Source organism: Syngnathus acus, chromosome 11 (genome assembly GCF_901709675.1).
Source record: "Syngnathus acus chromosome 11, fSynAcu1.2, whole genome shotgun sequence".
In the NCBI taxonomy this organism is placed as follows: domain Eukaryota; kingdom Metazoa; phylum Chordata; class Actinopteri; order Syngnathiformes; family Syngnathidae; genus Syngnathus; species Syngnathus acus.
In genome coordinates this window covers 3,688,027-3,703,730 of record NC_051096.1, presented here as the reverse complement: position 1 = coordinate 3,703,730, position 15,704 = coordinate 3,688,027, and the positions used below count along the sequence as shown (strand labels likewise).

At 45.3% G+C, this 15,704-nt stretch overlaps 3 protein-coding genes across 6 annotated transcripts; 1 reads left to right on the top strand and 2 right to left on the bottom strand.

The window, feature by feature from the left end:
- Nucleotides 1-1,252: 1,252 nt before the first annotated feature.
- ndufv1 (NADH:ubiquinone oxidoreductase core subunit V1) lies at nucleotides 1,253-4,755 on the bottom strand. Its single transcript, XM_037264426.1, has 11 exons — nucleotides 4,681-4,755; nucleotides 3,918-4,014; nucleotides 3,762-3,844; nucleotides 3,529-3,699; nucleotides 3,213-3,396; nucleotides 2,748-2,937; nucleotides 2,457-2,669; nucleotides 2,114-2,280; nucleotides 1,971-2,052; nucleotides 1,756-1,901; nucleotides 1,253-1,647 (listed from the first exon to the last, which is right to left on the bottom strand). Exons 2-11 carry the CDS (start codon nucleotides 4,011-4,013, stop codon nucleotides 1,570-1,572), a joined length of 1,410 nt encoding a protein of 469 aa, XP_037120321.1. The 5' UTR covers nucleotide 4,014; nucleotides 4,681-4,755; the 3' UTR covers nucleotides 1,253-1,569.
- A 637-nt stretch (nucleotides 4,756-5,392) lies between these two features.
- On the bottom strand, nucleotides 5,393-10,680 carry hcn3 (hyperpolarization activated cyclic nucleotide-gated potassium channel 3). 4 transcript variants are annotated; one of them, XM_037264454.1, is made up of 8 exons: nucleotides 10,384-10,680; nucleotides 8,716-9,162; nucleotides 7,047-7,476; nucleotides 6,823-6,984; nucleotides 6,406-6,624; nucleotides 6,186-6,332; nucleotides 5,867-6,107; nucleotides 5,393-5,800 (listed from the first exon to the last, which is right to left on the bottom strand). In XM_037264454.1, exons 1-8 carry the CDS (start codon nucleotides 10,467-10,469, stop codon nucleotides 5,598-5,600), a joined length of 1,935 nt encoding a protein of 644 aa, XP_037120349.1. In that variant the 5' UTR covers nucleotides 10,470-10,680; the 3' UTR covers nucleotides 5,393-5,597. The 4 variants fall into 4 exon arrangements, with proteins under 4 accessions (XP_037120349.1, XP_037120350.1, XP_037120351.1 ...); XM_037264455.1 differs by having other exon boundaries at nucleotides 8,716-9,442; nucleotides 10,384-10,484; XM_037264456.1 differs by lacking the exon at nucleotides 10,384-10,680 and adding an exon at nucleotides 9,552-10,276 and having other exon boundaries at nucleotides 8,716-9,442.
- Nucleotides 10,681-11,656: 976 nt separating this feature from the next.
- On the top strand, nucleotides 11,657-15,626 carry LOC119130603 (phosphatidylinositol 4-phosphate 5-kinase type-1 alpha-like). Its single transcript, XM_037264458.1, has 13 exons — nucleotides 11,657-11,908; nucleotides 12,228-12,250; nucleotides 12,329-12,415; nucleotides 12,536-12,666; nucleotides 12,868-12,985; nucleotides 13,055-13,207; nucleotides 13,322-13,621; nucleotides 13,707-13,906; nucleotides 14,081-14,164; nucleotides 14,233-14,281; nucleotides 14,361-14,445; nucleotides 14,531-14,719; nucleotides 14,901-15,626. Exons 1-13 carry the CDS (start codon nucleotides 11,854-11,856, stop codon nucleotides 14,945-14,947), a joined length of 1,521 nt encoding a protein of 506 aa, XP_037120353.1. The 5' UTR covers nucleotides 11,657-11,853; the 3' UTR covers nucleotides 14,948-15,626.
- The last annotated feature ends 78 nt before the right edge of the window (nucleotides 15,627-15,704 follow it).

The window sequence follows — 15,704 nt, the reverse complement described above, 5'->3', positions numbered from 1 at the left end:
CCAGACAAATTTAATTATTAACCTAAAAGCACTGATCAGTCAAATGCTATCGATATTGATATTAAGAACTCTATTTGAACAAAAAAAACATGCTCAAACTTCACAATAACCTTGTGCTTTTGTAACATGAAATCCATTTGGCCTTCTGAGGACTTCAAAACAACTAAAATGGCCATTGATGTGGAAAAAAAAAAAGGCTATGGTGTTGAAGACAAACAGTAGTTCTGTGCAGACTGGCGTTTATGGCATGCTCAGTGCATCTTCCTCTTGTGTGCCCTCAGGGCGTCAATGGACGGGAACACCAAATCACAGTCTGTTTTTGGGCACGGAATCTTCAGCTCTTCTTCCTCTGTCTCCTCCTCTTCCTCGTCTTCATCCTCTTCGTCCTCCTCTTCCATCTTCTTCTTCTTGCCGCTCACCTTCTTTGTCTTAGCTCGGAGATGGCGTTTAGGGGTGGGCTTCATTTTGGCGCTTTTAACCCGGTCTTGGTGGCTCTGCAGCGCCTCGTCGGTGAGGAAGTGGCACCCGCAGATGGAGCACAGCCGCCCGCCGCTTTGCGCTGCCGACACAACGTCCTGGTCGTGCGCTTCGATGCAGTGCAAATGAAAGTCCAGTAGTTTGGGGCAGTCCACGCAAGTCAGTGCAAAACTGTAAAAAATCAAATTTTACACACTGACTACTGTAGGATCATGAAGGCAACACACGCTCCCATTTGGTTAAAAACAACCCAAACGAACAGATTCGTCTGATCGGTCATCGTATTTATTTAAATTTAAGTGTTTGCTAAGTCTCCTTGTGCGGTTCCTTTAACTACAACTTTTTAAAATATGAATATTAGTGGAAAAACAAATTGATTTTGCTACCCTTGAAGCCACGGCGCCAAGCTGTGTTCATCCGGGTCACGTGACACAGAAATTCCCGTCGAATCGCGTGGCTATCATCGCGAGACTTTTGGTAACGCCCACTGTACGTAATTCGTGTTAATAGTGTAGTTGGCATAAATCCAAATAAATTAAGGGATGATAAATTAAACTTTTAGAACTATTTACAAGATTATTTTTAATAACCAACGGTGTAAAAACACAAAGACATGCAATAATTGCATTTCGTAGCATTTCCTTTACATTTTATCTATGTTCTATACTTTTAGACTGAATTTAACAAAGGAATTTGAAAAAATGGAACTTTATTATTCTAATTCCAGCGTTTATTCTGGAAAAGATAGTTTTCCTAAAAAACAAACAAACAGGACTATTCCAAATATCATGTGTTTTATTGGCAGGCATACAATAATGGGATGGATGGGTGATCAGACATAAGCAATTATTCACCCCGAAGCAACAACTTGCAGTCCCACTTTGAGAACCTCTGACTGAAACCATTAAAAACAACATGACGGGTGATGAATAGGATACCAGAGAAAATGTAAGGTTCATAGAACGTTATTGATATTTCCACCACACAAGGAGACAAAAAAGCATTTCTTCTTAATTACTTTGTGAACAACACAAGCATTGTAGCGATGAGGTACAGAAGTGCGCCCACTAAGATGAAGAGCAAGCAGACATTTTATGCGCTGGCCTGTTTCTGTTCCTGGAATTGGGCGATTCGGTTTTCCATCAAGGGCCTGAAGTGTCGGATCAAGCCCTGAAACAAGAGGAGGAATTCACGTTGGGGAAGACGGTGCTCTCGAGTAAAGCTTTGGACTGCTATGTTAGCTTTGTGTCGTCAAAAAGTCATTTCCATTGGGCTTACCTGCACGGGCCAGGCGGCGCCGTCTCCCAGGGCACAGATGGTGTGTCCTTCGATCTGCTTGCTGATCTCCCAGATCATGTCGATTTCCGACTGCCGCGCGTCGCCTTGCACAAAACGCCACATCATGTTGTTCATCCAGTCCACTCCTTCACGAGAACAAAGCAATTAGCCACACGATGAACAAAATTGAAATTAAGTGCGGCGGAAATTGGGACCTTCTCTGCAAGGTGTGCACTGGCCGCAGCTCTCATGTTTGTAAAACTCAATCAGGCGGGCGATGGCTCTGATGAGGTCCGTCTGGGAAAACAAAAGTTGAATACGATCAGAAGATGCTTATTAGAACGGTGACAAACCGTACCGATTTATCCATGACGATGAGCGCCGCCGTGCCCAGGCCGGTCTGAGCCTGGATGAGGCCGTCGAAGTCCATCAGCACATCCTCGCACACGTTCTTGGGGATGAGCGGCGTGGAGGAGCCGCCAGGGATGACGGCTAACAGGTTGTCCCATCCTCCACGAACGCCGCCTGTATCACAAATGGAAGTTCACCTGTTTATTTCAGTTTTTTTTTTAAATGCATACATAACCTGCTCAATCTGGTGTTGGAAAACAAAATCCATTCAGGAACACAAAATCCACCTCAGGTCATGCTAACGTTTAGCTACTGATGTAAGTGTCGGATTCCCGAGGCCTCAAATGTACCTGCGTGCCTCTCGATGAGATCCTTCAGGGGGACGGACATCTCCTCCTCGACTGTGCACGGGTTGTTGACGTGGCCAGAGATGTTGAAGAGCTTGGTGCCCGAGTTCCTCTCCCGGCCAAAACCCAGAAACCAGGTGCCTCCCCTGCGGCAGATGGCGGGCGCCACGGCAACAGTCTCCACGTTGGCCACCGTTGTCGGGCAGCCAAACACGCCTTCACAACCCACAACGATTGTTTATATCCTTTCTGTGATCGGGTGTTTGACGGCGCACTTCCCGCATGGAGACTCACCTACGTCAGCAGGAAATGGAGGCTTGAGTCGTGGCTTGCCCTGCTTCCCCTCCAGCGACTCGATGAGCGCTGTCTCCTCACCGCAGATGTACGCACCGGCGCCGCGCATCACAAACACATCGAAGTCGTAACCCGAGCCGCACGCATTCCTGCCGATGAGCCCCGCCGTGTACGCCTCGTTGATGGCCACCTGAACACATTTACGTGCGAGATGCTTAGAGACACTTCATTAGGAACATCTACATTTCGCTAATATTTTCTTTAAAAGGTTTTAAACTCTTATATAATTTTTTATTAATATCTCCAAATCCATCTATAACTAGATGAGGCCACTAGAGGGAAGTAATGATTCATTTCTCCTCCGGTGGCTTTCAAAGGGTGAGAAGAAGAATTCACACAGTTGATTCAAGTGTGAAATAAATCATTAGCCATATAATCGCAAAAGGTTGAGGCGTCGGAGCCGACCTGCAGGTTGGACGACTCGTTGTAGAACTCCCCGCGGATGTAGATGTAGGCGGCCCGGGCCCCCATGGCCCTGCCGGCCACCAGGCAGCCCTCCACCAGCTTGTGGGGGTCGTTCCTCATGATCTCCCTGTCTTTGCACGTTCCTGGCTCGCCTTCATCGGCGTTCACCACCAGATACTTGGGCCTGAGAGGCGGACAAAACACATTACTACTACTTTCCTATTTCGACAAATCTGATGGCATCTTAGCAATCAGGAAGATGGGGATGTGTTCCACAGGAATTAATGCAAATTATTGTATTGAGTGTGTCTCTGACCTGCCGTCACTCGGCTTGTTCATAAAACTCCACTTCATACCGGTGGGGAACCCTGCACCTCCCCTGCCACGCAGGCCCGACACCTTGATTTCGTTAAGAATCCAATCCACGCCCTTGAGAAGGATCTCCTTGGTCTTGTACCAATCGCCACGCTTCAAGGCGCCGTTCAACCTGAAGCACATGTCGAATTAACTGAAGCATAATGAACTGGATACGACTTTGCCAGGTCTTACTTCCAGTCATGGCGGCCGTAGAGGTTGGTGAATATTCTGTCCTCATCTGCCAGTGGACCAAATGTTGTTTTCTTTGGAGGAGTCTGAGGAAAACAATACACATGTATATTTACACTGTTTGATTTTGTAACTTTAGACTCAATAGACGGACAGTACCTGTGCGGTGCTGTTAAATCGAACGATGGCGCCTTGACTGAGCGCCGCCGGGACGCGAGCCACCCCACTCACGACAGCCCGAGACAAGGACAGCATCCTGGGGAAGTCAAAATTTTGAATCATGTGTTACAGTTGCTTGGAAATTAATTTTTAAACATGTTCTTTTGACGTAATATTATCATCTCCATACTCTCACACACACACACACACACACACACACACACACACACACACACACACACACACACACACACACACACACACACACACACACACACACACACACACACACACACACACAAAGTCTAAACATTGTTAATTTACAATCAGGTCACCCCCAAACTTTTCAACAATAGTATATATTTCATATACACACCCACAAGTATGTGAGTACATATAACATTGTTATGCAAGTGAGCTAATCACAATCACTGAGTAATGCTGACTAAACAAGTCCTATGAGCTCACCTCGGGCCCACTGAGTGATTGTAACAATCTCCAAATAGTGTGTTACATTTATATGTGCACATCCATGATAATATTTGAACACAGTGACCTCCACGCTAGCGGCGCTACAGCTAGCGGTAGCCTGTGATGCTAGGCTGGCTATCTCTTATAACCTTGTCCGCGTCACGAGTAAAGAGGAAAAATGACAACATCGTGTCAACATAGACCGAACATGATGATTTATAATCAAATGGGATTATATTGAATGAGACAAAGGAGGAAAAAGTTTGGTTTGTATGAGCAAGACATTACGTACCTGCTCTTCGTCCTGAGTTTATGAAATCCAAACCGGAAGCGCTCTTCACATTACGGAAGTAGTCTGTGACGTCACCTCCTGCGCGACCAAGGCTTTGTTTACTAATTTTGAATAACCTTCAAGCAACTCTAACTTGACAAAAGTCCAACGGTCTTTATTTTTGTTCATCAAAACATAAATATAATATAAATTGTAAAGCTCCTACGCACGACTGGAGCTGTTGCTGCCATTTTATAAATGATGTTTATGTCAATAAATTGGCTACTACGAATTTTTTTTTTTTTTACATATTTTATGTCTTATATATTTACAATGACCTACTGTTATCTGTTATTTTCCTAACAGGACAAAAATATTTCTTTGTCTGATATAGACACTGGCTCTCTTGGGGTCCAAATCCTAAAGACAAAGCTTTATTGTAAATGGATGGATTTTCCCTGAGTTTAATATGACTTTAACTAAAACGACCGCCCCATATATGTATATTGTCTATAACGTGTACAGTTGGAGTTATGACATCAGCGCAGCTTATCCCCCCCTCACACACACACACACACACACACACATACAGCATGTGAGATTACAAAAACGGCATGATGAGGATTTCCAACCATCCAGCTGCTGCCAAATCCTGAATGATTGACAGCCATAGTCATAGAAAGCATAAGAGGATGCTAAGCAACGTTAACAAAAGCAAAAAATCATTTGCTTGATTTCCATAAATAGTGTATTTTATTGGTGAACTGCACGTGGAGGGAAGAATCTTTTGCGGGGGGGAAACAATAATACAATATGACAACAAAAGTGGAGATTAAAACTAAATAAAATGGATTACTTAGTACTTACCTACTGTTGTAATAAAGTATTTTTACTGCATGGTATTACGAGTCATGAGTCACATTTGGTTGTTGCTTTGGTCACTCGTTTGGGGGAGGCTGGTGGCTGGGCCTCCTGGCGACCCGACCCAGTCGGTCCACGGCCGCGCTCTCGAAGGCCCGCCTCATGAGCGGGTGCTCCTCCAGCACTTCGTTGAAGGTGTCCACACTCAGCGAGTAGAGCCGACAGTACGTTTCGGCCTTCACGCTAGCTGTGCGTCGGCCTTGAGTCAGCAGACAGATCTCTGAAAACGGGAGAATCGATGTTCAATCATCCGTTGGTCACGTTTTCCAGATAAAAGGTTGGTTACCCCCAAAATAGGCCCCGTCGCTTAGTCTGATCTCCTTGCTGCCTCGCGGGATGACCACGACGGTGCCGTGCTGGATGAAGTACATTTTCCGACCCAGCGTTCCCTCCCTTATGATGAAGTCTGCCGGCTGGAAGACCTCGAAGTGCAGCTTGGTGAGGATCACGGTCACGAAGTGAGGGTCGGTATTGGCGAAGAGGGGCATGTTGGCCACCAGACCTCGACAGTTGTAGCTGACGATTTCCTGTCAAGATGAAGAGAAATAAAAAAGTCATTCCGCTTTAATGTATTGTAATACTTCGTAGCATTAAAAATAGCTTACCTCTTTTAGCGGATCACTGAGCTCTCCCAGGATGCTGTCCTCGTCAAACATCTTGCCTTGGAAACGTTGCTCGTAATAGTCGTGGATCCTCTGCCGCAGGTCCGCGGGCAGCTTGTGGAACGACATGTACTGCTCCACTTGCTTGTACTGGAGACGAAAGAAATAAGAGTGAACTCAACCATAGAGAGTGGTCATGTGAAAGTAGGTCAACGAGGTCAACCTTCTCCTGATAGTGGCGATGCGAGGCATCCAAAGACTGCACCAGGTTGGCGGCATGGCCCAGGAACATGGCGTAACATGTGGCGCCCACCACCATGCTGATCATGGTCAGCCACACATCAGTCATGCCCTCCGGGGGGTTGGCGCCATAACCGATGCACAGCATGTGACTCATGGCCATGAACAGGGCGTACGAGTACTGGATGTGCCATGTGGCGTTCTGGCCGGGACCAAAGAAAAACGATGATATACAGTTGTTGTACCCTAGAATGCCACAAGATGGCGCTCAATCTAATAGAAAAGTTGATGCCATGGAATTATTAAATCAGATGAGAGGAAACTGCTTGTGTTCACGTGGCAAAAACTTTCGCACTACTTTCTTTGATCCACACGTGCGTGATAAAGGGCGTGAACTGACCACCATGTTGTTCTTGGACACCCAGCAGTCTGCGGGGAAGTCCTGCAGCATGGGCACCATGAAGGTGAGGCAGCCGTCCCAGTGGCACAGCAGCAGCATCATGCCGATCAAGTTGACGATGCGCACCACCGCGCTGGCCAGGTCGTACGTCATGTTGAACATCTGAAGTAGACGACCAGAAGATTTAGTCGTCTGCTTTTTTGTGTGGAATGAAAAGCTCGTACCTCCTCCCATTGGTGGATATAGCGGATGAGTCGGGATAAGCGCAGGAGTCGCAGCAGGCTGAGGATCTTGGTAAAGCGCACGATGCGAAGGGCTCGAGCTGTCCGGTACACGTCGGTCGAGTCCTGCAGAGACTCCAGGTCCACCACCAGGAAGATGTAGTCCACCGGAATGGACGAGATGAAGTCGACCAGGAACCAGGAGCGCAGGTAGTGCAGGCGGATGCACTTAGGGTCCAGAATGATGTGGCTGTCCTCGCCCAGGATGCCCGTGCGGAAGTTGAAGACCAGGTCCATGAGGAAGAGAGTGTCGGACAGCATGTTGAAGGTGATCCACGGGATAGTGTTCTGGTCTTCGAAGAACGTGATGCCCCACGGTAAGATCACCAGGTTGCTCATCATGAGGAGGAGCATCACAAGGTCCCAGTAGAACCTAGAAGGAACCACATGTTCACAACATCATCTTTAACACTGCACAGAGAATTTATGCTCCTGATTTGGTTAGCAACAACTATTGACACGCTATCAACAAGCTGACACTGAAATGACACAAGTGGGAGCAGTAAGGTCAGATGACAAGACCCATGACCCACTTTATATGAGGTCACTTCTTGATTGCGGCAACAAGAGGAAGCGCCGTCGTTAACAATTCACGCTCGTGTCACCCAACGCACCACAACAATGTCACCACGCTGCTCGACACATCGCCCGGACGTGTCTGACAGACGTCCGACAAGTTGTCATCCAGGTCTCCAGTGTCCTCCAAAGCTGGTTTTAGGTTTCCCGCCTTTCCCAACAGATTCTTTTTCCATCCGCTGTCAATCAACCCGACGTCTCGACTTCATTAAGGGTTCTTTTTTTCATTCGATGCCACGGGATGTGATTGTTATCTCCTCTCGTGTTGCATCAAATTAAGTGGCCACTCTGGGGTCAATTTAATTTAAAACATAATGATTAAAAATCAAATACAACCCAAAAAATATGTGTAAAAATCATATTCCCAAAGGAAAAGACATTCTTTACTGACTATGTTGCTGGAGGAGTTGACGGGGGAAGGCGGGGCCAAAAATAAAGTCAGACAGACGTTTTGGCAGATTGCTAGCTAAGACCCCGGCCTTCTGTCCGCTCCGTGTCATTCCCCCCTTGGGTCGTCCTTAATTTGCCTCCGCGCACCTCTGTATTGCGGCCAAATCCACTCAGTGGGACAAATCGCACCATCTGACCTCCACCTTCATTTCAAAGGCAAGTTTGGAGCATAAGGCAAACAGTCCTCCCATAATCCCTGCCACAGCTGTTTGCATATTGTTGCATAATAAAACAAGATTGGAATTATTCTCATCATTTCCCCCTCGTGGGTCGTCCGTCTGTCGCCGGGCTGTTTATGTATTGTCTGAATTAGCTGCTGTTATTAGGAAGATAAATTGTCTATTTTTTGGCAAAATGGTATAAAATAGAGGCAGGAATAATAGAGGCGAGTGGAGAGGGAGGGGGGGGGTTACCAAGAGGCTTGAATAATCCAGATGATCTTGTCCTATATACTGTATCAGTAATCAAATCCCTTCATCGCCTTATACCACGTAGTGTTATCAGCTGCTGTGCCGGACTCCGAATTTGGGATGTCCAGCCTGTCCTAATGTAGTTGCCGCTTTTTTTGGGACAACTGTGGCCTCACCTGAAATTACTGTAGGGATGGATGATCCACACGCCGAACGACTTGACCCTGGCCTGCTCGGCGGCAACGCCTTTGTGGCTGCCGAACATGCGCAGGGAGAACTTGTTGACGCCGGGCTGCAACATGGATCCGAGCTGCTTCTGGAAATACGTGGACCGGTCTGGCTCGGCTTCCTCGTAATCGTCGTCAACCTCGTCGGGGTCCAGAAGCCCGGCGGGGTCGGCCGTGTAGTCGTCGTTGTGAGTTTTGACCAACGAGAAAAGAGTCTGGCTCACGTCGTTGTGTTTGTCCGTCTTTGAGGAAGGCGTTCCGGGGCAGGTGGCCTTCTGGGAGCCGCTCCGCCATCGGGAGAACCGCAGACTGCTCCAGCTACGGTAGTACGGTGTGTCGGGTTTGTGACGAGGACTTTCTTTCATGCCCTTCTGGTCACCCAGGCTCCTGGAGGGGCTGGTCATGTTGGAAAAAGAAAGTGTCGACTTACAAGAAGAATAGAGCTGTCATTCTTAACTACTTGGAAAAAAAATGTGGCTATTGTCTGACATGCAGCTTCATCTGTCTCCAGCCTGGACGGATGCAAATTGCCAGGCGGGGAGCTCATCAAGTAGCCTTCAATAATCGGCTTGTTGGTTCACTCACCTCCCTCCCCCCCTCCCCTTCTCTGGCGCGGCGGTCAAATTGCGGAGACATCCAGGGCTCAACAGGTATGAATTACTCATGAGCGGGCAACCTGTGAAAAGACGGAAGAAAGTCAGACATGCAAAGAGACAACCACAGTTGTGATGTAAAAAAAAGTTTGTTAGCTCTTTACGACACGAGACAGGTTTGTTTGACCTTACAGATGTTTCGGGAATATATTTGGAGTTTTTGTCCTGTGAGTGACCTGGTCAGCAGCCAAGCAAATCAGTGGCACGGTAGATCACGTTCCAAAAGTGTCACACACACCGTTGACACACTTGAGATGCACTGCAGTCCCAATTACAGCTGCTAACGTTACATCGACCAATCACATCATCGCAATTGAAGTGGGAGTAGAGGGAAAGTGCGGCCGGACAGCATAGCGAGGAATTGCGTAACGACGATATCGTGGCATTCCATGTGGAGTCAGAAGAAGTTTTTGACTGTGGTCATGTGCGGAAAACAGGAAGCAGCTGGTGAACACGTCGGCTGCTATTCGATAACAAAAATGCAAAGTTAGCGTGTTTTTTTCTTTTTGGCAGCGTGAGCTTTTGTTACACAGGGGATGAGCGGTTTTCAACAAGACGTTTTTGTCCACGGTCAGCTTGAAATCACGATAAAAAATATGCCTACGGGTTTTCAGGCATGGAAAGAATTCTGAATATTGCGAAAGTTTCACATGATTCATATTAATGGATTTTTTGGATTGGTTCTGTTTGAACGCTTATCAATCTCTTCCCCATATGTTGGTATTTTGTATGTTCAGCAGATGGTCTCTCAAGTGTTGAGCGGAAAAGAGGGGCGGGTCACTCTTCCCCACCCCCCCGGGCTTAATATAAGAAGCCTGCCTGTGAACTTTCTAGATTTTACATCTACGTGCTAAGACCAAAACCATGACTTTACTTACACTTCTTCAAGGGTTTCTCATTCTGCTGATTGTCTCCGATGCAAATCTGCGAGGTAATATGGATTTGTGGTGAAATTGCAAAATACCTTCGGAATGATCCACCGCGTTTGTTTCTCCAGTGGAGTCCACAGAAGTCAACGTGCCGTTCCCGCCGGCTCAGCCCACGGAGCATAACATGGCAGCCATCTGTAGCCAAGGTCAGGGTCGCCCCAGGTACCCAGAGAGCTTCTTCCCGAGGAGCGGGGGGGGACACTTCAGGCGTCGCGGGACGGCCATCAATCGACTGGAATCCTGGTACCAACAGTGTTGCTATCAGGGTGGAGATAACAGGGAGGCTGCCGTGCTATGCTGCACCAGGCAATCTGTAAGTCAAAGGCAACATCAGAAAATATTAGAGAACAGTCAGGATTTTGCAAACTTTAGATAATAATGTCATTCACTGTGCAATGTTATTATTTTGCTAAGTCAGTACTTTTTTTATTTCTACTCTTATAGTTTTGCTGTTACGACACTACGTGGCTCTGATTTTATTTCCATATGTGATTTCAGTGGAAACAGGCGCTGGGCTTGTTCTGCATCGAGGAATTTGGAACCATGACAGCACACTATGAGTGCTGCTTGAAGCAAGGGGTCGAACGCTGGAGCTGCTTTGACAGTGAGCTGCCAAACCCGGACTATCTTGGCACGCCGGGCTACACTGCACCTGAAATGACTGTCGAACCCGACTTCACCTTTGACCCAAATGCTTGCTAAAGGTACAGAAAACTTTAAAAATAAATGATCAGTCATGGCAAAAAAAAAAAAAAATGTCCACAGGTATTCAAAACAGGAGAGGTGAGAGATTTGATCCCCACCGAGTCAACATACTAACAAACATATTTTGCACTGTTTTTTTTATAAATTAAAAATCACTGTACTCTATCACTGCAATCTATAAAATGTCCACAGGAAGTCGCTGTTTTCATGGTCAAAGTTGTCGGTGGGGCGTGCTTTGTTGTTCACAACCTTTTCGGAATGGAAATCTGTACCAGAAAACTGAATAAACATTTTAATAACTTTCCACTGTGATCTACGTTTCTTTGTTTCTCATACAAACGTTAAGAAATCGTCAAAAGAAAAGAGCGGCTGTACGCACACTCCCCTTAATTTAGCCTTTGCCTTCAAAATAAAAGATATCTTTGAGCGCTAATGTCTTTGAAGGATAAACAGGAATTAAAAATAAAACATTGAACAAATACATTTATCAAATTTACACGTTTATTGTGTATATTAACTCGCACAATGTGCTTCCGAGTTCTTAGCCTGTTTGGGTCGCTTTTATTATTACGTTGTTTACGCTTTAAAACTCACGCCGGAACTTTTTTTCTCATTCTGGTTAAACAACGAAGTTTGACAACTTCCGCGTTGCATCCTTGTTTACGAACGCGTCATGACAGGATTTGATTTACGCCGCAAAAGATGGCTTTTCATCAACATAATTTGACGATTGATTTAGTGTTTTTTTCCTTAATTTAGTTAGTTTCGAGTTTGTGTATAAAGTTTGATCAAGACTCGGAATGGCCACAGCCGCAGTTGCAGAGGAGCCGCAGGGGCTTCAGAGCCACCCTGGCAGTAAGTCTGACGTCATTAACGCGAAAACGAGAATAAAACGTGTGTTCCCTCTACCTACGTGGTTTTTCTTTGTTCAATTGAAAAAAAATGTCATGGCAAAAATAAACGAGAAAAGGTTGCTTGTAAAAAGTTCCGTAATGATTCAATTGGGAAGTGAGTCGTTCAGGCTAAAAGTTAACAAGGTGTGTCGCGAGTTTTGGCCTCAGCCCAGCCGCACATTTTTAAACTATTTTAAACCATCTTTTTTAAACCTTAGCTTAAATATTAATTTATGTTTTCACCACGAATAACTTTCCACTGTCTGCCCATTTGTCTCCAGATTCTACTGAGGCCGGGAAAGAGGTAAGAAATGATCATATTAGTGTAATTGTGTTCTTTTTCCTCACCTACCTTTTGTACTTATGTTGACCTTACTGCTAGATTCCAGGAATTAGCCCTGCCCCAGTTGTCAAGAAAACCATTGGCCACCGAGGAGTGGATCAAACTGGGAAAACGGTGTACAAAAAGGTCAGTATCGATATGCATTGTAGCATCTTAGTAATTGTGTTTGGGGGGTCTAATTGGAAACTATTAAAATATCTATTTTTGTCAACCAAGCAGTGCTTACATCTCTCATTTTCTTTCCAGACTCCCTCATGGGCTCTACAAGGCGCTATCCAGTTGGGAATCACACACACTGTGTGCAGCTTGGCTCACAAGTCCGAGCGAGACGTACTGCTGCAGGACTTCGAAGAGGTGGAGAGCATCTACTTCCCCGGGTGGGTGGTCTAAATTCATATTTATTAAAGTCTGTATTGTACTGCTCCCCCTGGTGGCCAAGGGGCACACACCAGAAGGAGTAGCACAATTCAATTCTAAAAATGCGTCAAAAACTTTTTTTCAAGTTCTATTTTGATTTGTTAAGACTGTGATTTTTTTATAGACTGTTTTTTTTTTTCTCTTTGATTTAAATTTGGCAGTGAGGGCAGCAGTCACACGCCAGCGCACCACTATGGGGACTTCAGGTTCAAGACGTACGCTCCCATCGCATTTCGCTACTTCAGGGAGATGTTTTGCATTCAGCCAGATGACTACATGGTACATTATTTTTTTTTTATATATATTATGTTGAACAACATTTTCAGCTTACAGTGTGTTCTCTGACAGTGTTCCCTGTGCAGCGAGGACCTGATCGAGCTGTCCAACTCGGGAGCCAGCGGGTCGCTCTTCTACCTCTCCCACGATGACCAGTTCATCATGAAGACAGTGCAGCGCAAGGAGGCTGAGTTTCTGCAGAAGCTCCTTCCCGGTTACTTCATGGTAAGACAAGAAGGAGAAGCAGAGTCAGAAATAATAATTTTTTCTTCAGTCAAACAAATGAGACCCTTGTTCTACTTCAATGAAAGAGATTTCATCTTTCTACCAATCCTCCAGAACCTGAACCAGAACAAGCGGACCCTGCTACCGAAGTTCTACGGTCTCTACTGCATCCAGACAAACGGCACCAACATCCGTATCGTGGTTATGAACAACCTGCTGCCTTCCTCGGTCCAGCTGCACCTCAAATTTGACCTGAAGGGCTCCACGTATAACCGCCGGGCCTCCTCCAAAGAACGGGCCAAGGCTTTACCCACCTTTAAGGACCTGGACTTCCTGCAGGACATGCCTGATGGGATGCTGCTGGATCCCGACATGTACAACGCTTTCTGCAAGACGGTTCAGCGGGACTGCCTGGTAAGAGTCTGGGTACTGGTGGAAAATTTTACACGGTTGTCATCCAACTAATTTGGTTAGAACACCAATTTTCTTCATTTTCCAGGTGCTGCAGAGTTTCAAGATCATGGACTACAGCCTCCTGCTCGGGATTAACGTGGTGGATCATGCCGGAGGAGAAACGATGCAGACAGAGCCGGCAGCAGAGAGGAGGAAGCCGCAGAACCAGAAGTTCCTGTACAGCACGCCCATGGAGGCCATCCAGGCGGAAGCCAGGGACGCCGGCTCGCCGGGAAGCCACGACCCGTGAGTATCAAGTTGCGACATGTCAAGCATTCACATGATTCCAAATGTTCCCATTGAACATGGATGGGGATATTTTTACAAATATAAGAAACCAACCCGACATCAAAATATTTAAACTACTTCTGCAATTCATTCTACAGCATTCCAGTTTTTTAATCTTATTTGATTTTTCAGCACGGGAGGGATTCCAGCACGAAACTCCAAAGGTCAAAGACTCCTGATCTACATCGGCATCATTGACATTCTACAGTCATACAGGTGAGCTGGACCATTGGTGGACTTAAAATGTCAAAACTGCTACGACAAATCGACACCTTGTCTCCTAGATTCGTCAAGATGCTGGAGCACACGTGGAAAGCTCTGGTTCAAGACGCGGTAAACATTTGCACCTGCAAAGTCCTTTAACGATTCTTAAATATTGACAAAACCCGTTGAGTTATTATCACTCTTTCAGGACTCGGTTTCGGTGCACAGACCGGATTTCTACGCCGACCGATTCCAGAAGTTCATGTGCAACACGGTCTTCAAGAAAATCCAATGTAAGAATATACCGAATATTTGTGCATCCTTTGTTTTGATCATTTAATCTCTTTTAAAAAATGACATGTTCATCTTGTATTTTAGTGAAGACATCACCATCCAAGAGGCGCCATAGCACTCTAAGGAAAACCGACAGTGGCACAGCTCAGCAGGCAGAACAGAGCAGCAGCCAGAACCAGAATAAGCAGCTCATTGTAAAGGACGAGAGTCAGCAGCCCGTAATAAAGGATGAGAAAAACTCGGCGGACAAAGAGGACGGGTCCCAGGAAAATGGTAAGAATGTGAGGAAGGCTGTGTTTGCCGTTGCAACACGAATTTCCGGCATGTTCCAGCATGTCAAAGTGTTGCAGTGTTTCATACATGCCTGTAAGCAGTCTTTGTATTTGTAATAGATGATTATTTAGAATTAGAAAACTGTTGTTCTATTGTATTATCTTATTTCTTTGTTGTACAGGTGTAGAGGAAACACCTAAATCCAGTGAGGCGAATGGAAAGACCTGATGATGACTACCATTGAAGTAGTGCCAAAAATAAGGAAATTTTTTTTGTACCTTTTTCAACTGCACTTTGATTCCGCTTGGACTCCAACGTTTTATTGTTACTCATCTCAGTGGAATGACTCTTTGATGGTTCTTGCCTTCAGTTCAGTATTTTCAAGTGTAACTTAAGGATTTACCTGAATGGCTTTGGGACAAGAAATGCCGTCCTGGTTGGTGGATGGACCAAACCATGAGAATTCGACATGAAAAATGATCAAGACACAATCAGAGCCATCAAAAAAAAAAAAAAAATCTGTACATTCAGAATAATTTCTGCTTATGCTTAATTTCTATTTTTTTATAACTTTCATTCCAGTGTGTGTTTACAATTTTAATTCTCTGGTGATACGGTTACACAGTATGATGTAAATGAGGTCGAGTTATTTTTATCTGTTTTACAATGCAAATGTTTTGTATGCTCATTACATTCACAGGCTTTGGAAATGGTGCAATAATTCAGTCAATTGAAGAATCGGTATTATCATGAGTAAAATTTTGGGTGGATTGCTATTTTATGCAAATGTGCCTTATGGACCAAAATCCTAACGTGTATTTATTACAGTTACTTTTACTGTATGGCATTTTTCACTATCCATAGCATTTTAATCAATACTGTGTAAATAAAAGTGCCTTTGATAAAATTTTGCTTTGTTTTAGTTTTGTATATATGACTAAATGAAGGTACAAATACATCTTTAATTTAATACTTCATTTTATTT